General features: G+C 38.7%; 1 protein-coding gene across 5 annotated transcripts; it reads left to right on the top strand.

The window, feature by feature from the left end:
- Positions 1 to 1,461: 1,461 nt before the first annotated feature.
- TIAL1 (TIA1 cytotoxic granule associated RNA binding protein like 1) lies at positions 1,462 to 24,086 on the top strand. 5 transcript variants are annotated; one of them, XM_080401247.1, is made up of 12 exons: positions 1,462 to 1,807; positions 8,845 to 8,941; positions 12,247 to 12,396; positions 12,707 to 12,761; positions 13,072 to 13,159; positions 15,058 to 15,133; positions 18,340 to 18,448; positions 18,738 to 18,833; positions 18,920 to 19,004; positions 19,296 to 19,419; positions 19,888 to 20,027; positions 20,972 to 24,086. In XM_080401247.1, the coding sequence occupies exons 1-12, from the start codon at positions 1,779 to 1,781 to the stop codon at positions 21,087 to 21,089; spliced, it is 1,167 nt and encodes a 388-aa protein (XP_080257373.1). In that variant the 5' UTR covers positions 1,462 to 1,778; the 3' UTR covers positions 21,090 to 24,086. The 5 variants fall into 5 exon arrangements, with proteins under 5 accessions (XP_080257373.1, XP_080257374.1, XP_080257375.1 ...); XM_080401248.1 differs by having other exon boundaries at positions 1,465 to 1,807; positions 12,298 to 12,396; XM_080401249.1 differs by lacking the exon at positions 1,462 to 1,807 and adding an exon at positions 5,613 to 5,708.
- Positions 24,087 to 24,289: the final 203 nt, after the last annotated feature.

Below are 24,289 nucleotides of genomic sequence, written 5' to 3'. Positions count from 1 at the left end.
TTAAGTTCAAGATAGGAAAACATTACTGTGTGAGCAGCAGGCATGAAAATATCTAGTTTGGTAAGTATATAGGCAGTTTTCTGCATGATGTTACTATTTTGGAAGAGGGAGAGTATTTAAGAGTACTTGAATATTCAGTATGTATACAAATTCAGTTTCTTCCAGAGTAAGAGTGCAGTGATTATTCTGCAGTGACTGTGTGTGAGAATACTTGTACTCCACCTATGCAGAGCTATTCTGATCCATTTCCTCCCTGACAATTCCTAACTGCTCACTAGGCTAAAGAGAAAGTTAGCGTGAAAATTCATCTATTAAACCTTTATTTTTATAGTGAGAACAGTTTAATGATGTTAGCAAGGACCTTTATCTTTGATGTAAAAAGGAGAGCACTTCCAGAAGAGTTTCCAGAAACCATTGCTTGATGCCTCTGCTGAAATTGCTGATGAAGGATGGCAACACATAAGGCTTCTTCCTTTGAAACTCTGCTCTGAGACATCATCACCGCTCCGCTGTCATTTGTCTTGAGTCTCAGTTGCTGGCACTGAGTTCTGCTTTGTGGTACCATCTGTCTTTGCGGTTCTAAGTGCTGGTTAATGGCGATTTCTTCTGCGACTGCAACAGAGCCTGGTTTCGTGGTCCCAAACAGCAATACTGAGAGATTATGGCCCATGGCATGCTTCCTCTAAAACACCTCATATTGGTGTATATGGAATGAAACGGGATGGACTGGCCCCGTTCCCCATCATCTCTGCTCTGGGTGAGCCCCTCAAGCATTACACAACTCATGACCTTTACGGTTAACTGATGATGTACTTACGCACTGTGCTGCCTGAAGACGGCCGGGCTGTGCTATCGGTACCCTGTACCAGTCCATAATCTTCGCCTGTGAGCGAACACAACGCACAGTAACACATTCTAATACAGATCAGCCTCCCCTCAGGCGAGCACACGGCAGTACACTGACCATGGGCGGGACGAGCCCCCTGAGGTGTACCAGGTCGTCATGCCTGTCATTTACCAGCGCGCTGCAGCGCGGCCTTTGAACGGCCGCACCACCGGGCAGAAACCCCGGGGGGCCTGCGGTTCAGCACGGGCCTTCCCCCGCTGTCCCTGCGGCCAGGGCTGGCGGCACCCCGCGGGGCCGGGGCCGCAGCCGGACCAGCAGCTGGACCCGGGCCCTGCCCCGCTCGGCGCCGGCGGGAGGCGGCGGCGCGGAGAAGCGAATCTTCCCGGGCTGCCGGCGCCCAATCGGCGGCGCCCGGTTGCGCGCCCTGCGGCCGGGAGCGCCGCCGCCCGGCGCCCGGCCCGCCCCTCCCACCGCCCCTCTCCCGCCGGGCACGCTGGGAGCGGTAGTTTCCCGCCCGGCGGCTCCCCGCAGGCCGGCGGCGCGGAGCGCGGCCGCAGGACTACAGCACCCAGAAGGCTGGCGGAGGCCGCCCGCCTCCCGCCGCGCCGTCCCCGGCAGTGCCTACGATCCCCAGCGCGCCCCGCGGCGCGGCGGCGGGGACCGGGAAGGAGAATCCGGTCCGAGAGGGAGCGGGCCGGCGGGGCGCGGCTGCGCAGAGCGCGGCTTCCTGAGTGTCTGGTGGCGGCGGCCATTTTGTGGTGCTTCTTCCCTCTCCTGTTCGGGCTGCGGTGTCGGGACCTGGCGAGGGGGCGAGACGGAGCGGGGGGAGCCGGGGCCCTCACCCTCACCTTCGCTTCGCCTCCCTGCGCGGCGGAGCCCCCCCTCCGGCGCTGCCCCCGGGTGCAGCTGAGAGCGGCGCTCGCCCACCATTATGGAAGACGACGGGCAGCCCAGGACCCTGTGAGTGGGTCGGGGACCGCGGGGGAGCCGCGGGGCCGGGGCGTTCCGGCGGCGGGGAGCGAGCGCTGGCGGGCCCTGGGCGGGGAGGGGCGGAGAGGGCCGGGCCGGCGGCGGGGCGAGGCGGGGAGGGGGCTGCTCCCGGAGGCGTGCGTGGCCGGGCCGCGGTGGGGGCGGGGAGGCGCGGCCCGGGTGGGTGCGTGCGGCGGGCGAGCGCGGGGCTGGGAGGGCGCGGGGGGCGCAGGGGTCCCGGGGGAGCGGCGGGCGGGCGAGGAGCGGCGGGCGCTGGAGGAGAGAGCGTGTGAGGGAGGGATGGGAGCGGGGACCGGAGCCGGCGGCGGGCGGGGAGAGCGGGTGTCGGCCGAGGAGCGGAGGGAGGGGAGCGGGGCCCGGGCGGCACGGGAGAGCGCAGCTGCCGGCGGGGGGGAGGCGGGGAGGGCGCAGCCTGGCGTTGTACCGGTTCGGGGCGAAAAGGGGGGAAACGGGGGCTGCCGCCGTGGTGGCGACGGCGGCCAGGCTAACGAGGTCTGTGTGCAGTGCCCGGGGCAGTCCCGCTGCCCGGCCCGCGGGCACAAGCCCCTCCCGGGGCGAGGAGCGGGTCGGGCCGGGCCGCCTGCCCTCGGGTCCCCCCTTCACAGCCGTCCCGGCCTTAGGAAAGTTCTTTGTGTTCTCCCTGCGGCGGGTGGGACGGGGAACGCCGTAAAAAGGAGACGCTCTATGGTGGGCAGAGAGGAAAAATTGTTTTTCCCTCCGGTGTTTTACAGCGTGGTTTAATAACAGTCTCGTGGGCCCTGGCAAAGAAATAACTGTATGTTGGCCGTGTCTCTCTAGGCCGTGTTTAATCAGTTGGTGGCTGTCATCTGTTTTCTGTTTAAAAATATAAACTTGAGCTTTTTTTGGTGGTTGAGTTCTTTTCAACTCTGCAGGTATGGTTTTGATGAGTTTTCTTTGTCTTATTGACTTATATGAGGGGGGCTAGTATGTATGGTTAAGCACTTGAGAGCACATAATTCTGTCGATTATTTTTACTAGTTCATAGATTTTGAGTTTCCACTTGCCAAGGGATGTTACGTGTAGTGTGAACAGTGCAGTGTTCAGGCTGTCTGTGTAAGAAAGGCAGTCTCAACAGTGCAGCGTGCAGGCTGCCCATACAAGAAACGCAGCTCAAGGCAGTGCAGATGAAATCTTTGTCTATTTAGTTTTTGGGACAGTAGCCTTCAGAAAGGCTTTCAATGGTAATTTGGACTACAGGCCACTTGAAAGAAACTACTGAAACAGAGTAAAATACCTCTGAATTTTGTTTCCACTTCCAAAATGATGACTTGGCATTTAAAGCTTTTCAAGGCAATTTGGTTTTTTTCTCCTTCCTATGCCTGTAAAAGTTCTTTTAACTTGTTTATGGTGTAGTGTAAGTACTTACCCAGCCCTTGCTCCCTGAGATGCATGGCTTAAATAGGCATATTTTAAATGCTTTGTGTGTTGACTACCCAAATGGTCTTGAGTTTGCTTGGCCCTGATAGTAGATGTAGCTTTTGGAGTGTTGCTTTAGAATGAGAGGAGGGAAAAGGGGCAAAGTTACACAGCATTTTACTCAGCTTTATTTTCAAGGTTCCTCTTTTCCTGATTGGCACCTTTTATTTTTTTGTTAAAAAAAAAAAGCGCTCTATCCAGACTAGGTTTTAAAATGTTCTTTTAGATCCAGACTAGGTTTTAAAATGTTCTTTTACTGCTAACAAGTTTTGATACTACATTGGGAGTGGGTGGTTGTTAATGCATCCATTGATGACCTGACTTAGCCCATAGTTACTGACAAGGGAAAAAGAAATCTTAGTACAAATGTATTCTGAAATAGTGTCTCTACAGCTGCCCAAGATGTTTTATTGCACACATGTGACTTTCTTCAATTTGTCAAACTAATAAACAGCGTATACATTCATTTCCTAGTAGTTTTTTGAGTAAACACAGTCATGTAAGGTTACTTTCTTACGATGATTTGAGGGCTTTTTTTCATAGAACACAAAAATTCTGCTGTGGCATTTCTTGCATCGCCCTCTTGTCCCTACTTTTATCTGAAATATCTTTAAATTTAGCATTGCAAGTTTTGTTTTAAAAATTTTTATCCTGGGTAATACTTTTCATGTGCAGCAGTTATGATCTCTCCTGTAAATAAAACTCACTGATCCTGGGATAAGAACAACTAATAATATTGAAGTTGAACTCCTTGGGGTGGGTGGGTTGGTTGGTTTGTTTTGGGGAGGCAAGTAAGAGAAGAACAAATTGTTTCAGTAGCTATTTGACCACCTGCCTAAGCACTTGCTTGATATTTTAAGTGATACTTTATGAACGTGTTGGGTATTTCATTTATTCCTTCAGGAAAGAAACACTAAACCTGTAGGGTAGGAAGGAGTTTTCTTATTTAACACTTGCAAGCCATTTTTTAAAAGGAAAACCCCACCTAACCACTGTTCAGCTAATATTTATGCCCATCTTAAATATCTCAGGAGTAATAATTGTTTCAATTTGCAGTACTTACAGAGCTGTTATGTTGTTTTCAGTCATAATAGGTCTTAAGAATTCAAAATATTTTCTGAGGCTTGATGTAGAAAATAGACACCATTTGCATTTTTATTTCTCACATTTCATAAGTAGTAGGCCTTTATAGAAATGTGAAGAATAACATACAATATTTTCTGCCAAAAAGTTTTTCTTGCTGATCTAAACAATTTGAAGATAACTTGAGAAAGGGAGACCTTTTTGTAGGATTTGTCACACCCCTCAATTCAAGTGTGATACATGAAATTCACAAGGGGTAACTTTTTAGATGGTCCTAAAATGAGCTGTGGGCTTCTATTGTTTAGGGTTTTTTTAGTAGAACACTTGAAAGCTCGGTTTTCTGTGAGTGCTGTTGGGTTTCCTTCCATCCCAAACTGTATCAAAGTCCTGTTTCCATTTTAAAGTGGAAACTAAACTATCAGAAACCAAATGTGTTCCTAATATTATCAGCTGTTGCTGGTAACTCAGAGAAAAGTTTAAAATGTGTGTGTTCTTCTTTTTAATGGTTTTTAGAAAAAAACCTTAACGAACAGTCACCAGATACCTACAAGTTGTTATATCCTTAGCCTTGCCATGGTGTATTCTGGATGTCATGAAATGTGGATAGGGTGCGCAAGTAAGACTTCAGCTGTGAATCGGGAGCTGGGTTCACTTCTCTTACACTTTCTTTCAGTTCAGCTCTCTTGTAGAGGAATATTGTCTGCTAGTGGAGCATACAGAGTGTGTTTTTCTTGGTATCATTTTATTTACAGTAGTTCACTACCACTAAACAGAGGTGCTGCTAGAATTTCAGTGGGCTCTTTACCACATCAGTTAATTGGTTATCATGCTTTCGTCATTTAAGTATGAATCTGCCATTTCTTGTATGTTGTCTGTGTGAGTTTTAAAACCTGTTTACTATCTTTCCTCCAGAGAGTATGTAGGGGAGTTCTGTGGACTTTAAAGTAGTGGCTGTAAATGTCCTTTTCTTCCCTACCTGTCTATGATACAATAAAAACCTGTTTACCTTCACAAAGAGGATTTTTCTGTTCAAGTCGAAGAGTTTAATTCTAAAACTCATTACTTGCTGATATGTGATTCTTTTATTCTTTAGATAATTCTGCAAGACCTCTGAATTTCAAATACAGTTTGTTATTCTTTGTGTTGTCAGCAGTATGCAGAAGTGTAATATATTGAATTTTTTATCAGGACATATATATATATGGTTTGGGGTTTTTTTGTATGTGTTTATTAATTGGTATTTAAGTGCTTCAAACTTACAGAAGGGAACAAACACTATTGCCTGTATGCAAAAAGCCACAACTTTTGCTGCCCTGTCACATTAACCAAGACAACAGCCTATAAAAGTATAGTAAGTGCTTCTTCTCTGTTGGGATTTATAATTTTTTTTAAAAGTTTGAGTAATATATCCTCTAGAATGTTACAAAACAAGAAGGTTGAAATACCATGCAATAGCATGTTAAAAGCCATGCTTTTTTTAGGGGTGGTTCTACCTATTTTGATTTCATTAAGTAGAATAGAAAATACTGTGCTATGTTATATCATGTAAAAATATAGATAGAAAGGGGAAAACTGTGTGCACCAATAGGCTGACCATACGTGGTGGATGATTAGCATCAGCTGAGGGAAGCTTTGTGTTTCCAGAAAGGTAAGGTTTCTGTTCCTAATGTGTTGAATATATTTCTTTCCTTAGTTATATAGTGTTGAAACACTGTACAGTGAAGATGCTTGCTTGTATGTTTTTAAGTCATCTTTAACTGTACTGAAGGAGGTAATGGTTCTGCAACCTGCTGTACTTCATGACATGAAAGTAACCATCAACTTTTTAGTGTATTATTTCAGATTTGTAGAGGTTTGTATTCCCATATTTTATATGCAGTTCAAGAGATTTAGGTCTCTGTGGATGTTGTCCTTGTTACCTTGAACCTTTTATTGTGAAGTATTTTTAGCCTGTGTATTGCTCAAGTTTGAGTGTTAGCAACTTGTGAAAGGTGTTAATGCCTTCTGATTATGGTAATAATCAACATCAAGGCAGTATTTATCATGTCCATTAAATCTCTAAGTGTATCATTAGGACAGTTACATCCCATTTGAATCTATCAAGCAGGTGATCCAGAACCACACTGCTGATTTTTATGAAGGGGCACCCTGTTTCATCTCTAGTACCATGAGTTTATAGTGCAGCGTTCTTGCTCACAGCTATCTTGATGAAGACACAGTGGTGTTGGAAAACCACCGAGTATCTCTCCTAGCAGTTAGTGTAATCTATCTCACGCTAATGGAATAACTTTCTGAGGAGTGGCTTTCCTGGTTTTTTTTGTCAGACCAAGAGGAATTCTTCAGGTTGCTTTTCAGAGTTCTTACATTTCCAAAATACATACAAAAATTATGCAGAAGAGGCTTGTTAACTGTACTCCTTACTGTATCTGATTTTGCACTAGAAATAATGTTAATAGGACTTCACTGTATTTAATTTCATGTCAGTGCTGCCGTACAGGTGTGTATATCAGCGTGCTGTTAAGGCATAGTGTTAACTAGTAACTGTTCTATGACATACAAAGGAAGCAAGTACTAGTAATAAGTTCACAGCAGTACTGATGCTTTATGTGGAAATTCCTACTGGTAATTGCATTTTCCATCCAATTTTAATAGTATTTACAAAGGTTAATATTTCAGTTTCAAACTATGAGTGATTTACAGTTTAATCTTGGTGAATGATTAACAAAAATTTAGTTAAGTTTTCAGAAAGAAGGTATGGATAAATGTTTAACTGCAAAGTTTTCAGGATAGAGAATTAAAACACGATGGGCAATTTGTCCTGCAGTGGGTCTTAGAGAATTCTGTAGTTCTCAACTTCTTTACTGAAATGCTTCATAACAATACAGGCTTCTATTAATGACTTATGTTAATTCATACATGTTTAGTAAGAAAGTAAGGAGTACCTGAAAGCTTTTAATGGGTGTCTCTATGTTCAGGTGGTGTGATATATAAGAAGCTCACTCTAAATATTGTGTAGCATTAAGTCCTGACTGAGAAAGTGTGGAACTGTTCCATAGTTGTTGAAAGAATAACAACAAAATCAAAAATCTGTTGATATCACTGTGTGGTGTTCAGATGAAAACAAATAATGTCCATTTTAATTTTGCTGAAGCTAGGTGAAAGTCCAGTTGTCAAACACAGAAATTACTTTTCAAAAATTTTAAAGGGATGCCCATTAAGCAAAAGTAGTATCATTAAGAAAAAGTAGTATGCATTCAAATTGCTGTACTCAAGGCAATTTTTTAATTTTTTTTTTATGTAAGATGTAAGAAATGCCAGTTTACATTTATGTTCATCAAAGTGGATGAACAGCTGAGACTGACTTCAGTTTACTGTATTGTGACATTCTGTAGTAGATCAGAGTAAAATGACTAAAATGTATATTGTTTCAGCAGCTAAATCACAAAAAGTTCTGCTCATGTTATTGGTTGCATTTGAATACTTAATGTCTTGACAGGCTTACTTGTAAAGATAATGAATGACCCTGTGCTGTTGACTTTTGAGTTCTGTTGCTGCCAGAAGCCTTTCTCTTAACTGATTGCTTTGTTTACAAGTTGGTTACAAATTAGTCACTTTTTTTTTAAGAATTCAGTTTTTCGTTCATGACTTTGTCAGCCATCTCTGTGACTTGGTTTTAATTTTTATGTGTGAAATGTAGCAGAGTATCTAGAAGTAGTTCTGAAACTCTGCTATTTGATTTCTGACTGTCTGGGTAAATCTAGGGCTCTATCTAAACTTGACAGGTATTTCAAAACTTGGAATTATTTCTAAGGCTTTATAAATAAAAATGTCAGGCAACAGGGGTGATACTGACATAACACTGCCAAAATTTTGGGGAGTTTTACAGAGTTGGTAGCTGTTGGGATAGATGCTGTGCAGAATATTTCTATGGCATAATGCTGCATAAATTACCTTGCCTATTGGTGAGTGGGCTGGTTTTCCAAATGTTCAGGAGAACAGAAAACTCGAGTTGGCCGCTTGCAAGGCAGCACAGTCAATGTCTGATAGCTACTACTGAACTAATAGGAGTTAGATGTGGGTTCGTACCCAAATTCAGAAGTAGTCTTGATTAGATGCTCAGTGGGAAGTGAAACTTAAAACGTCTTTCCCAGTTGGTTGCTTGTTCTACCCAATATTCTTGAGCAATGTTCTTCATGCTTTTGACATTTCTTTGCCAAAGAAATGATTGGCACTAGATATTGGTGTCCAGTATTATGTCTGACTCAAGCTTCATATTCTCAGTTTTGTGGCCAGCTTTATAATTTAGAAACCACATGAATACTGCATTAAAACCATATCATGAAATAATTTGTAAATACGGTTTTTAAGATACCTGGGATATTTAAAGGGAGATTTTTCATTGTCATTTAAGATTTTAAAATCATAATTACATTTGAAAAGATGAAAATCACTGGTTTAAAATGCTGGTTTTTTGTTTCCTTGTGTAGCTATGTAGGAAACCTCTCCAGAGATGTGACTGAAGTTCTCATACTTCAGTTATTCAGCCAGATTGGACCATGCAAAAGCTGTAAAATGATAACAGAGGTAAGGCCTTCCACATCCAGGGGGGTAGCAAATATAATGTAACTTAGGACAAAGTTGTGCAAAATAAATGGAGTTGGGTGCTGCTTTTGACATTACTGGTAGTGGGTTTTTTTTTAGGTTGATTGTGTGTGTGGCTTTGGGGACAAGTTTTTGCAGAAGAGACCTGTTGTTGTGTATAGTCCTGTACTTTAGCCTGTAGCCCTGACATACCTTTTATTAGCTTATGATGAGAGTCCACTTTATTTAAGTGACTGTTATCCCCCTTTTCAGAACCATGTTGTTCTGATTATCAGAAACCTTACTACTTCAAGTGTTATTCATGGTTTTTTTGTACATTTTTCACTTTTATTTTAACATAAACCTCAGTAATCTTCCCTCTTGAATAAATGCTTCGTCACCATGGATGAAAAGTAAAAAATGCATCAAAATAAGTTTTGCTCTTCCTGAGCCTCTTCTGTGCCAGTGTGAATAGCTCTTCTCTTCACCTATCCTTAATTTTTTTCTTGAAACAAAGTGACAAAATTTCCATAGTATTCCAGATAATAAGGTCTTTGTTACAAAGTGTTGGTAAGTATTAATACTTTCTTCCCTCTGTTGTAAATACTCTGATACGATTAGGGTTGGTAGCCATTTCTGTGATCTTGTTCACACATCTTAGGCAACTTCTTGCTCCCTAATATTTTTCCCTCCTTGTGCCCATTTATAATTGATAAACTTTGAGCAGGCAGGGACTAATTGGAACTTTTGCTAGGTTTAGTTTTTGGTTCTTCAACTCTGGTTTTCTGTATGCTCTCCCTACTTTTTACTACTTCATGTGCTTCATACTAACTTGTAATTACAGATTTCCTGAGTACAGTCACATATTTTTTTTGGTCAGGATTGTTAATGAAGGTATCAAAAGGCAAGTCTTGTGACCAGATTTCTTTAGGAGCACTACTAGTAACTCCTCTGTGGTTGTCTATTCCTTTCAGTGTGACCCACTGCTTTTTTGGCTTTTGGCTGCTTATTATCCACCTGATGCTTGTTAATCACTCTGTCTTAACTAATAATTTGCCTGGTGGCATTTTATTAAAACTTTTTGGTGAAGGTAAGAGCTCTGCCACATTATCTGGAGAAAGATAACTAAACAGAAGGATAACAGAGCATGATTATTAGTTTTTCTCTGAAGAAACAGATTTGATTGTCATACACTTGAGAAATAAGGTACTGCTGCTCCAACCTTTGGCTGATCAAGAGTTGTTAGCAGCAGTTTAATTTCCTGAGAACCAGAGAAGAAATTTCAGCACTCATTTTACCTTCAGCTAGGCATTGTGGTTTTAAGATTTCACATAACTGTAGAAATAACAAGTGAGAGATCTTTGTGAAATAAGTAGATAAACAAAAAGCTACTTGCAGCTATATTAGGTTGTATGGAGGTGAACGCACTGGGCTGACCTTAGCACCTGTCACCGAGCAGTCAGCAAGCTCAGGTTGGATTCTAGACTGCAACTGGCCTCTAGCTACAGCACTTTTAACTGTCAAAATACCTGTCCAGACTGTCTGTCCTTATCAGTGTGTTGTAAACTTTTCATAGGTACGGAGTTATATTTAAGTGGTTCTTACCTGTCCATTGTTACTACCACCATCAGTCAAGTTTATACCTGAGTGTTTTCAAAACTTTTGTGATCCCTCTGCCCCTTTAGCCAGGCGTATTAACTGCTTGCTCACTTATTTGTAGAATACGTGACATGAACATGCCAAATGTTTAGAGATTTCAAGAGCTTATTTTGGGGGTATATAATACTCAAGGGGGTAGTATGACAAGCATTTACAGGTAAAGATCTGGGCATCTGCAGAAGAGGCCCTTAAGTTCAGACAAGTTCTTAGTGCTAAAGGAGAACTCCCCACAATCTAAAAGCAGAATTGCACTTCAGTTGAAGCATAAACTGCACTAAATCTGCTAAGGTTTTAAATGTGTTTCGCGAATGTTGTGTTCATTGCAGCAGGAGAGTAGTGTGGGAAGCAGGGTGAATTAAGACTTGCTGTTCTGGGGCATCTGGGATGAATGTGCTTTTAGAGCACTTCATGGCTCTTGTGACAATTTTTTTTTTTTAAGATCTCAGGTGTATTTTCTCTCATGTTCATTTTGCATCAGTTAACTGACAATGTTTAGAAGGAAGACTTCAGACTACTTGATCATTTTAGATTTAGAAAGGTCTTAGGATCAGTTCAGCTCTTGGATCTTAGTAGCTTCCCTTCTTCAGATGTCGATAGAAGGATGTTTGAAGATGTAAAATCCAGTTTTACCGGGCAGAACTAAAATTTTCTTATCCACATAAGCATGTGTGAATTTTCGGAAGTTAACTAGTTAAACCTGGTGGAGGCCTACTCTTGTGTTAGAGCTGTGCTTTACCTGACACTGGGGGAGGCTGATGTGCAAGAATACTGATGGCAAAGCAGTTTCCTTATGTGCTAGAGCCTTTCCTGTCCATTGAAGAAATAATTTTAGTTTAATATTGGTGTTTATCATCTTTTGGTCCATGTACATGTAGTTCATGTAGCTATTTTGGTGTAAGGCTTTAGGTTTTGTAGTCTTTTACATCTTTTAGGCAGATTAAATCCAGTGTTAAAGTTGGCATTCTAATAATCATTTCCACTTGATCAACTTACCTGAAAACTTTTATGCTCCTTGCACTTAATGCTGTGGTATGTTTAATATGTCAGTGAGTTTTGTCAGTTAGTATTTTTGTTAGTGATTTGATAGGCCATCCTACAAAAACAGGTTATACCCAAGATTTAAAATTAATAATCAATTGATGAATATCTTTTTCCCTCAAACTGTTTTGAGCCCTTCTAAAGGGATATTTCCCAGTTGCTGGGTATAACATTTTTTTCACTTGAGACTGAGAATATGCAACTTTGCTGTCTGCTAGTAATTTTTCAGGCAAATAAAAGGAAAGACTTCGTAAGGAGGAGAAGAGAGGAAATTGGTGAAAATGTACCTGGGGAACAAACTTTTCAAGCTTTGAGTATATATGAGTCAGAAGATCATGTTTGTTCTCTCCATTTTTCCCCTTTTTCCTCCTTCCATCCAGTCTGCAGATCACTCTTCTAGTAGAATTACTGTTAGTTTAGTAAACTTAAAAGTACTGAGCCCTCATACAAAGTAAATTATACTTCAGCAATTACTAGACCTTTAATAAAAATTCCATCTTAATCATTCTTGCATTTAAGTGTAGTGTCAAAGGCTATTTCATAAATCTAATGCAAATCGTTCTTAAAGTTTCTAGCTATAAGTAATATATTTTCCTGGATTTTCTTCTCAGCAACCCGATAGCAGAAGGGTCAACTCTTCTGTTGGATTTTCTGTTTTGCAGCATACAAGCAATGACCCTTATTGCTTTGTGGAATTTTATGAACACAGAGATGCAGCTGCTGCATTAGCTGCTATGAATGGGAGAAAAATTTTGGGAAAGGTAAGTTGCTTACACTGTAATCTTAGATTTAAGGAATATAGTTTGTAAAAAAAATGATAGAACTGTGGGCCATTCATGTTTTGAAGATGTTTACCAAGTTTAAATATTGTTAGAATAATATTTTTAAAATACTGACCTAAAAAAGTGAGTCTTGTTTATGAAATGTTATCATTTGTGATGTTCTAACTATGACAGCATTTTGTATGGAATGATGATTTGTAAACATTGGCGGTTGTAACCCACCCCTGAATGAACTTACGAAATGTAAGAATTTTTGTGAATTTATACTAAATCTTATACTTATTTTCAGGAGGTCAAAGTAAACTGGGCAACAACACCAAGTAGCCAGAAAAAAGATACATCCAGTAAGTAAAGTAATGCCACAGTATAACTTCTACACAAATACTTCACAACGTGGTAATAATTAGTCATAAATGCATTTAAACATAACTTTTCTCCTTCCCATCTTGTGTTTAATAGAATTTTACAAACTAATTCTTCTGTTTCTGCTTTACAACTGGGGAAACTGGAGTGGACAGATTAAATTGCTGCTACTCATCAAATGGAATCCTGGGTGTTCCTGGTTCCCAGTGCTGTGTGCAGAGCATCACTTTCTCAGGAGCTGAAATTTTAGATAGCAGTTAAATATTTGATTAGTAAATTATTTATTTTCAGATCACTTCCATGTGTTCGTTGGGGATTTAAGTCCAGAAATAACAACAGAAGACATCAAGTCAGCATTTGCTCCTTTTGGTAAAATATCGTAAGTATCATTATAAACATTTCCAGTATCAGTTAGAAAATATTACAGTGAAAATTTGTTTCTGAATTGAAATGTTATTTCTTTAAAAAAATTTAGATAATTTTTCTGATGTTAATTTCCTTATGTTGGGTGGGGAGTAAAGAGGGGTTATTGTTTCATATCAGTATCTGTCATGATTGTAAATGCAGTAATGTAATTATGCTCTGGTTTTGCTGAAAGCAATGTGCTTTTAACCTAATTATATGCTAATGTCCTTCAACTTTTTATTAATATTTAATTACTGTTCCTAAGTGTGACTTTTTGTTGTTCAGAATGTGTACAGAGTAGTGGCTTGACAAATGGTGTATATTGCATCCTCAGTGTGTATTGTATGCATGCATACTGCACTTCATAGGCAGTACAGAAAATGGGCAATTAGCTACTTAAAATCATATTCTAGTTGAATAACTTGTGAATGTTTTGAAAAAAGCTAATACTTATGAGAATGAAATATTTTTTGGATGATAACAGGGGATAAATTAAGATTATAGTATTTAAATGAAAGAATGGTGGATTTACAATATGTGCACGTTTCTGCCAGTTAAGAGAATGTTTCTTTAAACTTCTAATAGATAATGGAGGTGATACTACATCACCTGGTGTTTTAATTGAACATATTTAACATTACAAGAATCCTTGAGTGCTAAAGAATGTATATCCTTAAGAGTACTGCTACATAAGTCTGTTAAATCTTATATCAGTTTATTAAAATCTTTCAAAGTTGCACATGAATGTTTTTGTACTACTTTACAGGAATGTATTTCTAAGAACAAAATTCTTATTTTTCTCTTGTTCTGTACGCATATTTTTAAATGAATCATAAATCTTATTTCTTACCTCTGCTATTTTATTTACTTTGCTTTTTTGTCTCTTAATGTGGTAAGTAGTACTGTTTTAAAAATCAATTTAAAGAGAATAATTCAGGTTTCTGTTTCTCAATCTATATTTATACCTGAGACCTGCAGTTTTTCTAAAGTCCAAGTCACAATTAAAAGTAATAGCATTCTGGTTATTTTGCAGAATTGCTCATAAGAATGGACAGGATCTTGAAGGCTAACTGCAAGGAACTGTGCACACTGGAACTCAGTTGTAGATTTTTTCTCATTTCTATTTATTCTTATTATACATTATTTATATATACATATTTTAGTATTTACATTTTAACATTCTATATTCAGTGCAGTTCTATATTTCCAATCATTTTAACTTACTCACTAAAATTTCTGTGTAAATTTGTTGTTTTCGTACTGGTGTGCTTAGCATTGTTGTTAGTTTTATTCTCCTTTCTTAAATTTCTGAAAATGTCAATTTTTCAAAATTTACAGCTACCCAAACTCCAAAATGATGGTAGAGAATTGACCAAGAAAAATAAAGAAATCTGTTAACAGGCCATGTATGCCTTTTAATTCCTATTTTTTCCTCTTTTTCGATTTTTTAAATATTTCATATATTTTGTATCACTAGGCAGAAGACATTTAACTATTTAGAAAATGCATGGTAAATTAGATAGAATTGTTACAGTAATTTATAGAACAGTAAACCTTAGCGGACCCTAGACAATAGAATATTAGAAAAGGAAACTTTGTTTCTCTTATACTTCAAATTTGAACATTCTAGTTTTAGCCAGTATAGGTTATGTGGATAGGTTGCATGTTTATTACATGTTATTTTTTTTGTCCTACTGCTTTTTTCTAACAGGTAAAGAAGCAATAGGGAGAGTTCAGGAATGACTGTAGTTTTAGGGCTAACTGAATTTATAAGAAAAAATTATGCTCACAATACAGTGTGTGTGGTTCCTTTTAGTTTTTATTTTGCAGGTTATTAATATTACCCTCATATAGCTGTGCTTCTTTTCACAGGGATGCACGGGTAGTTAAAGATATGGCAACTGGAAAGTCAAAAGGCTATGGTTTTGTATCTTTTTATAACAAACTGGTGAGTAATCATGATGTAGATTTAAAATAATTGCCTGTTTCCCACTTCTGGTTTTGCCTCTCAGTTTATGTGTTCGCTATGTGTCAGACTTCCCCAAGGGAAATAAATTTGCATGTATGGGACAAATTGACTTTAGTCCATAACTTATTTGTGGTTAAGGGCTGAAACAATTCAGATGACGGTGATGCTGTGTGAATACTGTGAAAAAAGATGAGAGAACATTGTGAAAGAAGATTCCTGAATGCGGAGAGCTTGTTTAGGTGTGTCAGGGTAGTTCAGCTTAGTCTGTGGAACTGTCTGTCCTACAGTGAGCTGGGTGCCTGGTCCGCTCAGTAGCACTTTGGGTTGCTTAGCGGAGAGGCATTGTGCCAGGTCCAGTGCGTTTCCCTGTGTTAAGGTAGGAGACCCTGCAAAACGGCATCCTGGAGCCCTCAGTCCTAAGGAGTGCGGTGCCATGCTGCGCAGCAGGGTTTGGTGTTTGCCAGGTTTGGGGTTCATGCCAAAGCTCAGTCTTCCTGGGGACGTAACACAACCAAGTGTGTCATAAACTGCTTGAGCTCTGCATCGCAGTAAAGCCCTCGGTTGGTCCTTTGCTTTCTTAGAACATTTTGAAATCTAAGATGGTTCTTTGTATTGAGTAATTAATTTGCAACTAGGAGTTGATTCTGTACTTCTAAAGCATTTTGCTTATGCGTGTTGTAAAACTGAAGGTGGTTCTTGGTTTTGTGTTGGATGGTGATATGTAATGGGTAACGTTACATATGCTTAGGAAAAAATGCTTCTGACAAGTGACTAGTATCCCTTTTTTAAGGATGATGTTTGTAGAATGTAATTAGTATAGTGCTGTGCCCTATCATTTATAACAATACAATTGACTCAGGAAATAATTCTTGGTAATTTGAACTGAAAAAATGTCTGACAGCATAAGGAATTTGTGAGAATTATTTGGAAAATTGAGTGGTATGTGTTTAAGGGTACACTTAGGATAACACAGGGAAACTGTAAACTGTTTCCCTTAAGTATTTTGTATAGGAAAAACACACAGTTAAGGATTTTGGGTGTATAAGCCAGTTTGTGTGGTCAGAAGGGCCTACATGTCAGGACACTTTCTGTTTTCTGCATCAGTTATCTGGAAATGCATCTTAAAAGACCAAGCTGGAATTCCTTTTCTTCAGACTTGCAACTGTCAGAAGATAATTGGATGCCTTGTTTTAGAGTATTTTCCCACTTTGTGTTGCAGTTGAAATAGACAAGAGGAATAGATGTCTTAGTTCTTTGTACCCCTCTTCCCTTTATCACAGTTGTGCTTGGTTTCTGTGACTGTAGGGGAAATGTTGTAACAGTCATACGGAATGCAGAGTACTGGATTATTTTAAGACTGAGCCGTAAAACCTCCTAATTTAAAATCTATTTCTTCGGCAAAAATAACAGATGAGTTCTAAATGTAATACTAAATAGTGCTTCTAAAATGTATGTCCTGATTGATGTTCATTCAAACAGCACCTGCGCCTATAGGGTTACAGTACAGCCATCCTGAGCTGGTAGTTTTAAGGCCTGTTTTTCAGAATTTATTGTCATCCTGCTAGATTTGGGGAAGTGGGATATGTTCCCAGGCTTCAGGTACTCTGGCATCAGGTGCTTCAGCCTCAGGTCTTCATGCACACCACAGGAGAAAATTAAGCTCCTACGTGGAACCGGAAGTTACGGCATGAGCTCCATTCCTTTTTTGTTGTAGCAGTGATCCTCAAGACTGGCAGCAAGATTCATTAGAGCTAGTTTTCCTTTCCTAGTCAGTTTGTAACTTACTCATTAGGTTTTGGGAGCGAGGGTGCTTGGATAAGTTTTTGTTGTGTTGGTTTTTTTTTTTTTTTGTCTGGTGGTTTGTTTTTGTCTTTTAAGTGTGGGGTTTTTTTCTTATAGGTCATCTCTCATAATTTCTTCTTTGTATTTATGTATTGTCTTCAAAATGAGTATACCCTGTGTAATTACAACTTAGGAGGATCAAGGTCCTGAGTGATTTGAGTTTTGAGACCAGGCTGTTACAGCTGGAAGCCTTCGGTGTGAGGCAGGACAATGCTAGTTCCTCACCTTTAACTTGTCCATATGTTCTCTTGGTCCCTTGTGCTTGGAGTTTTCTTTCTTAAGCTTTGTGCCCTTGGGAAAGCATTCCAAACATACAATACTATTTGCTCTGCCTCTCTTCTTTCAAAGTGACTGGGGAAAAACCTGCTTCTTGCAAGTGTTAGCAAACTTCTCCCTTGCTTTGCTTTCTAGATGTTGCTGCTTACAATGTGAACTTAAAGATTGTCTTCTAATTTGTGCTTAAGATAAGTTAAGCCACGCAGACCATGGACTCTTTTGTACATGTGTGTGTTCATACAATGACTTTAATATTTAGAGAACTTAGGAAGCAGTGTTCCCAGACATACATTGTATGCCTCCAGAGGGCAGAAGAGAGGATGGGACAGGGGTGTGTGTGCAAATAATAAATAAAAGAAAACTTCCATGCTCAATCTATTTGTATCTCAGCATTACAGTCTCTTAGTAACTACCATTCAGCCTTCCTGAACTTAGTTTTTTTCTGCCTAAACTTGATGTATTGTGTTGAGTGCATATTAAGATTCTGAAAAAACTATACAATGTCTTTTGCAAACACATACTGCATCGTTAAGTGTTACTTGGGTTACATCTGAGAAATTGTTCAGTGAAGGATTTTGATAATTAAAGTCTTTCCTGACTTTTCATCTGTTACTGTTACATACATTTTGTGTATTTTTAATACAATCAATTGGCAAAATTGTTTGATTTTTTTTAATACAACTAAAATTATAGTTGTTTTATTTTGGTAATTGCTTCTGACATCTGTATGAATTCGTACTTTTTGCGCTGCCTTCAAATATTTTAATGCTGATGCTTGTTGTGTAGAGGTAGTATAGATATGACTGGTTGGCTTCTAATGTCTGTGTAGGAAATGGGGATGGGAGGAAGGTTTTACCAAATCACTTGCGAGGGCCCTCTCTGTAACTGATGGGCTTCATGTTACTTCATTTTTGGCTGCTTGCTGTGGTTGTTCAGAATTTTATATACTTCTTAGTGCTATTGTTGGTTTTGTCAACAGAGTTAACTGACAACCAGTCTGTCTTAGAAGTAGACTTGTACATACTGCTTGTTTGGATGTGTTACGATCTTTATTTTAATCTCTTTAGGATGCAGAAAATGCTATTGTACACATGGGAGGCCAGTGGTTGGGAGGCCGTCAGATCAGAACTAACTGGGCGACACGGAAACCACCAGCCCCCAAAAGTACACAAGAAAGTAAGACCTTCATGTAATGTTATGTTGTGTTCGCTCTCTTTCAATGGAGGAATAACGCATGATGTTGCCAAAATTGTGTCACTTAGTTACTTATCTGGCTTGACTTCCAGATCTTAAGGAATAGACTTTTTGGTATATTGTATCAACATAGTGGTGGTGCTACTGGTCTAGCATAACATACTGGATGTGTTTGTTAAATGTGTAATTCATACTTGTGTGCAAGGTAAGTATCTGGGACTCTGTGGTTGCTGTTAGCCTACTGCTTAAAACCAGCCTTCTCTCTTTATAGATAATACAAAACAATTGAGATTTGAAGATGTAGTAAATCAGTCAAGTCCAAAAAATTGTACTGTGTACTGTGGAGGAATTGCCTCTGGGCTAACAGGTATGATTTGTTATATTTCTTTTTTATTATTGAAGCATTTTTGGATGCCAAGATGGTGACTAATTCAAAAACATTTTATGTTGTAGATCAGCTTATGAGACAGACTTTTTCACCATTTGGACAGATTATGGAAATAAGGGTCTTTCCAGAAAAAGGTTACTCATTTGTCAGGTATGGCAGAGGAAAAGAAAATCTGTGATTTTCTTCATATAGTAGTGTTTCATCTTTCTGTAATTTTATTTGATTGAACTTCTGCTGATATGTTAAAAGCTGTCACCATATGTTCATAGAAAAATTTGGAATTTTTAAAAGTGGCCACCAATCTTTTTGCCTGAGAAGATGAATATCTGTGAAAGCAAATCTTTTTCTCTGGATTTCCTGTATGTATGGAGTTACTGTTTGTTTAACAATCAGGTGAAAGTACTATAAAACATAACATTAGCTCGTTTTTATATCCTTTAGATTTTCAACCCATGAAAGTGCAGCACATGCTATTGTTTCAGTTAATGGAACCACAATTGAAGGACATGTTGTTAAATGTTATTGGGGTAAAGAATCCCCTGATATGACTAAAAACTTCCAACAGGTAACTGCACTTTAACCTTTTCATCGTATTGCAAAAGCAGTTATATATGTACCTGTAATGCCTTCCCAGTTACAATAGCTATATTTTGTGGTAGAGTTTTTATGAAATTCCTCAGTTATATTCCAGTTGTTCATCAAATTGGGCTAGCGATTTTGATGGAATATCTGTTACTGTCTTCTGGATATGATTCAAGATAGGGAGAAACTGTGAAGTAATGATTCTTGCTCATTCACTAACTGCGGATGAGGTTACTATCCAACCATATATTCTTTAGTATTTCAAACACGCACAGCTGTGTTTTTCAGTATAAGAATCTAATTAAGTCCAGGGGATGTGTTATTTTTCTGATCTCATTATTGCTGCTTGTAGCCCTGTGATTGATACAGCTAAAAAGTGTGCCTTCAGCAGCACAAAAGGAACATAAGTCATCTCTAGAACCTGAAGTACTATGAATTATTCTCTCTATAGGTGGATTACAGTCAGTGGGGGCAATGGAGCCAAGTATATGGAAATCCACAACAGTATGGGCAATATATGGCTAATGGGTGGCAAGTACCATCATATGGAATGTATGGCCAAGCATGGAATCAACAGGGTTTCGGAGTAGAGTGAGTAATTGTATTTAATTTTTTTAGAATATTCCAAGAATGTTATATCTGAGTTTCAAGCTCATTTGGTTCAAGGTTTGCACGAGGTTTCAAGCCTTAGGTGGACTCCCACATGCTTAAAATTTATGTTTAATGATTTCCATGGACCAGATAATGGGGTGAGTCACTCTGACCTGTACTTCGATTGCACATTTTATGTATATAGGTATTTTGAGACTTGAAGGCACAAAGACCTGCTGCTTTCAGCGGTAGAGTTTTGGATGGTGGTCTTGCCTGATACCTAAAAACTTTCTGGTTTCTGACTTGAGATGGTGAATACTGGAGAGTGTGAGCCCAGGAGCCCAGCTGTTTGCCTAAAGGGTTCCTAACCCTGGAGGAAATAAACTGTATACTGACACTCACTTGTGCGGTTTCAGAATTTGTGTGGGCTTTTAATACTTGATCTCTTGAAGACTAAAGTCTGCACAACAACTTTTTGTTTTAACATACTTTAAAAATAACTTCTTTGTTTATGTAATTCTTCATAATCTCTTGCCAGTTAAACACATTAAGCCCTGCTAAACCTATCGCTGGTATTCGTACCAATTAGACGTTGAATTTTTTTTTTGCATTTCTGCATCACTGGTGTTGACTTACAGCCACCTGCGTACTTGCCTTTGGAGGCAGTTGTCCAATGCGAGTAGTACCCAAGGATTGTGGGGCTGTTTTTTGTTCTTAAAAAGCTTATGATATTTTCAAGAATCACATGTTATAGCACTTAACCTGAATTACTCGTTAAAGAGAAGAAGAAATTGTTCTATTTTGGTATGAATAGTAGTGTAGGAAGTATGTTCTTGTGTTTTGGGTTTTTTTAAGTCTGTTGTGTAAACAACTTGACTAGCTTGCATGATTATTTTGCTTCTTCTTTTCCTTTCCTTTTTTTAACTGTTTTGTTTCTTTTTAAGCCAATCTCCATCTGCTGCCTGGATGGGTGGATTTGGTGCTCAACCTGCCCAGGGACAAGGTGCTCCTGTAATACCTAACCAAGCTGGATATGGTATGGCAAGCTACCAAACACAGTGAGCTGGGACTCTGTTTAAAAGTGTGTATTTCATGATAGGCTGCAGTTTCCAGTGACATTCTGAAGACTGGAATGTAGACAATGAAAAAAGAAAATATTTATTTTAAAAATGGAAATGTTTGGAACCTTTAGCACAGCTTTGCTTTGGTGAAGGACACAAATGTCTTCTAGTTCTGCCTTTTTAAGTTTTTGTTCATGATGGATATGAACATGTTTTTCTTTGTGTACAAAAATTAAAAATAAAGTCAATAAAGACAATTCTGACTACAAATTTTGATATAGTAGGAGAAATGGCTAATGGATTTGATCTTTAGGTTACCATTCCTTTTTTTTTTTTTTTTTTTTGGTTCTGTCTTCAGTGTTTTATATCACTGTGCTTTTTAAGAGAAATGACGTTGAAAAGCAGCAAGTTGCTTTTAGTTGAACATAACATCCTGAAATAAACTGTGGACCAATCATTACAACCTGCTAGACAGTATTGATTTTTCAAGAAACCTATGGGCATAGCTCAGAAAGTATGTGTAGGTCTTGGAATAATTTTTTAAAAAATACTTAATTTTTCTACATGCTTAAAGAAAACAGTCTGATACAAAGAGTAGTTCAGTCTAAAATGAAAAACAGTACTGTCTTGATAACTTCACATAACTTTTACTGTCCACATTCAGGCAGACATTAAAACTTCACGACGCTGGTTTGCTTATTAAGACTGTAGTGATTTGCATTTAATTTTGAGAAGTAAAAACGTTTTTGCAAGTATGTTGTTTGTATTCAAATCAGACAGTCATACTTGTGCTTTTACATAACGTTTGAAGGCTACACATTGTAAATATTTCATAATTACAGTGTTTCAAAAGCATGCTCAAACATAGAAGTAGCAATGTAATTATTCAAAGTAATACTTAATATACTCTACTGCTTTAAATGCAGTGGATTGACAAGAATGTGCAAGACTGACATTTCCAAAGTTGGCTATTATGTAAAGTTACATAAAGAACTATAACAAAGAGCCTTAATTTTAATTTCATAAATTTTAATGCATCACCTTTTTGTCATTAGAAATACAAATTTTTTGCTTTACATTATTTGGTATGTAAATACCTTGGTTAACAACCTTGTAAACCTATTTCAAGGTTATTGTAAGTTGTATAGTATCTTGAGTGTTTTGAAAAATCTTGATGTTTTTTAAGTCTAGAAATATTTTGCCCAAGAATTTTTTAACAAGATTGTTAAAAACATCTTATTTTAGAGAATATTCAATGTGCCATTTGGTAAATGGAGATGCAGTTGAAACAGTACACTGAGTTGTGACTTATTTTTAATTAAAGTTTTTGTCTTTATGGGTGGTTTGCATGTGATGAACCTGTACAGAGGCTGGGTTGTTTGTGTACTGAGTGTGTAAATGGATAAGTCATGAAGATGTTTAAATGGTATACTTGGGTTATTTCTGAATTATTTTATGGATACATTGATATAAACTGCCTCAATAAATTTGAAGTTTAAAATGAATGTAAGTTAGATATAAGTACTGTGTCTTACCTGTGACAGCTAGGGGGTGCAGATGTTTCAGCTGTATACTGAAATACGCTGAGGCAGGCACAATTTAAAAAAAGGATGTAGGATTTGCAGTGATAGTTTAGTGAAGCAAACTTGCATTTTAGAAGAAACAGAATGTTTGATTTGAGAGATGATAGTTCTGAATGAGTATATTTTCTCTTTTCTGTTTCTTACCATGCAGGTGTTGCAAGCTAGAATAGATTTTGAAATGGAAACTTGCAGTTTTGTTAAACCCAGCCAGGTTGTGCAAATAACTACACTTAATGCTGTAGCAAATCACATGAGGTTTTTCCCCCCTCCTCTTCTACTTGACATGCAAAATAGTACCTTGACTTTTAGATGAGGTTGAAAGTGAGATGTACTGGAAGAGCAGTTTAGTCCGTTGGTGCAACTGTACCCAGAGATACTTACAACTCTGGGCAACTAATGCATGCAATAATGACTGAAGTTAGTGTGGAACCATAAGTGCTTGTGATGACAGAATTGGCCCTTTATCTCTGTTTCTCCTTTATGGTATATGTAATGTTTTTCTCCTCAAGTTAGGAACCATGTCTACAGGAATTTTGTTTTTCTATAAATTTTGTATATATGTGTATATCTACGCGAGGATCGGCCTATACATTGTAGTTTGCGGGGAAAAAAAATCCCCACAAGTAAGTCTGCATTTTTGTTATACTTACCTGGTTTAAAAAAAAATATCACGAGTCAGTAGATACATGAATTGCAAGTTACTTTAGGATTTCTTAGACTTCACTTGAAAATTGAGGTTTCTACATAATTCTAGGTGCTTGCCATATGACTACGTTTTGGATGCATGCTGGTTTGTAAGCAGTATGTTCTTTATGCGCTACTGAAGATGATGCAAGTACATTGCCACATAAATGCCCATATAAATGGGTGTAGGATTAAGGCAGTGATCTTTCAGGTCTCAATGTGTAGGTCACCTTAAATCTATATTATTTAATATGCCTGCTGTAGAGCTGGGCCGTACCTGACCTGTATGTATTTCAGGATGGAAGTTAGGATATACTTTTTCATTTAAGTCTTCTGTCATTGATTTTTATACAGCTTTTCTTTAATGGTGATGTTTCTTCATAGACTGCTCAAGATACAGGAGTCTCCAGTGTCCTTTAATGTTTCTATAGCACTGCGAGGAACAGTTGTAATTTGGATTGCTTTCTGCTCAGTAGCGTTCATAAATACATCACTGACAATTTTTTGGCACCAAAGAGCCTCTTGCACCATACTGCTTTTATGAGTGACTGTTAACACTGTTGTAATTTCTCTAACTACAGAAATCAACCACTACCTAACCCCTTACCCGTATGATTTGGGTTTCAAAAAGTATTGATTTATCAATGCTTAAGTTGATGCATGCAACCTGAAGCAAGGTTGTAATCTGCATTTGCAGAAAATGTTAAATAAAAGTGAAACATGATAAAGGGCTTATCCTGTATTGTCATCTGTCAAAACATTGTCCCTCTTTGCTGTAAAACTGACAACAGGCATACAAGGCTGAACTTGTAAACTATGCACTTGCAATCATGTAAAAGATGTTTTATTTAATTTTTTTTCGTAAAAAAAGTTTTGTATTTTGCAGACTTGCAGTAGTAAGGCTGTAAATCTAAGGTTACATGTAGCTTTTCAT

Source organism: Falco punctatus (assembly GCF_963210335.1).
Source record: "Falco punctatus genome assembly, chromosome: 9".
Classification (NCBI taxonomy): domain Eukaryota; kingdom Metazoa; phylum Chordata; class Aves; order Falconiformes; family Falconidae; genus Falco; species Falco punctatus.
The sequence above is the reverse complement of the archived record's forward strand: the minus strand, read 5'-3'. Positions and strand labels throughout refer to the sequence as shown.

What these genes read in the sequence shown, in the direction of transcription:
- TIAL1 (XM_080401247.1), top strand. Translation starts at nt 1,779, where the DNA reads ATGGAAGACGACGGGCAGCCCAGGACCCT. An exon ending in CCAGAAAAAAGATACATCCA is followed by an intron (nt 12,762 to 13,071) that starts GTAAGTAAAGTA and finishes ATTTATTTTCAG; the next exon opens with ATCACTTCCATGTGTTCGTT. An exon ending in CAACAGGGTTTCGGAGTAGA is followed by an intron (nt 20,028 to 20,971) that starts GTGAGTAATTGT and finishes TTTCTTTTTAAG; the next exon opens with CCAATCTCCATCTGCTGCCT.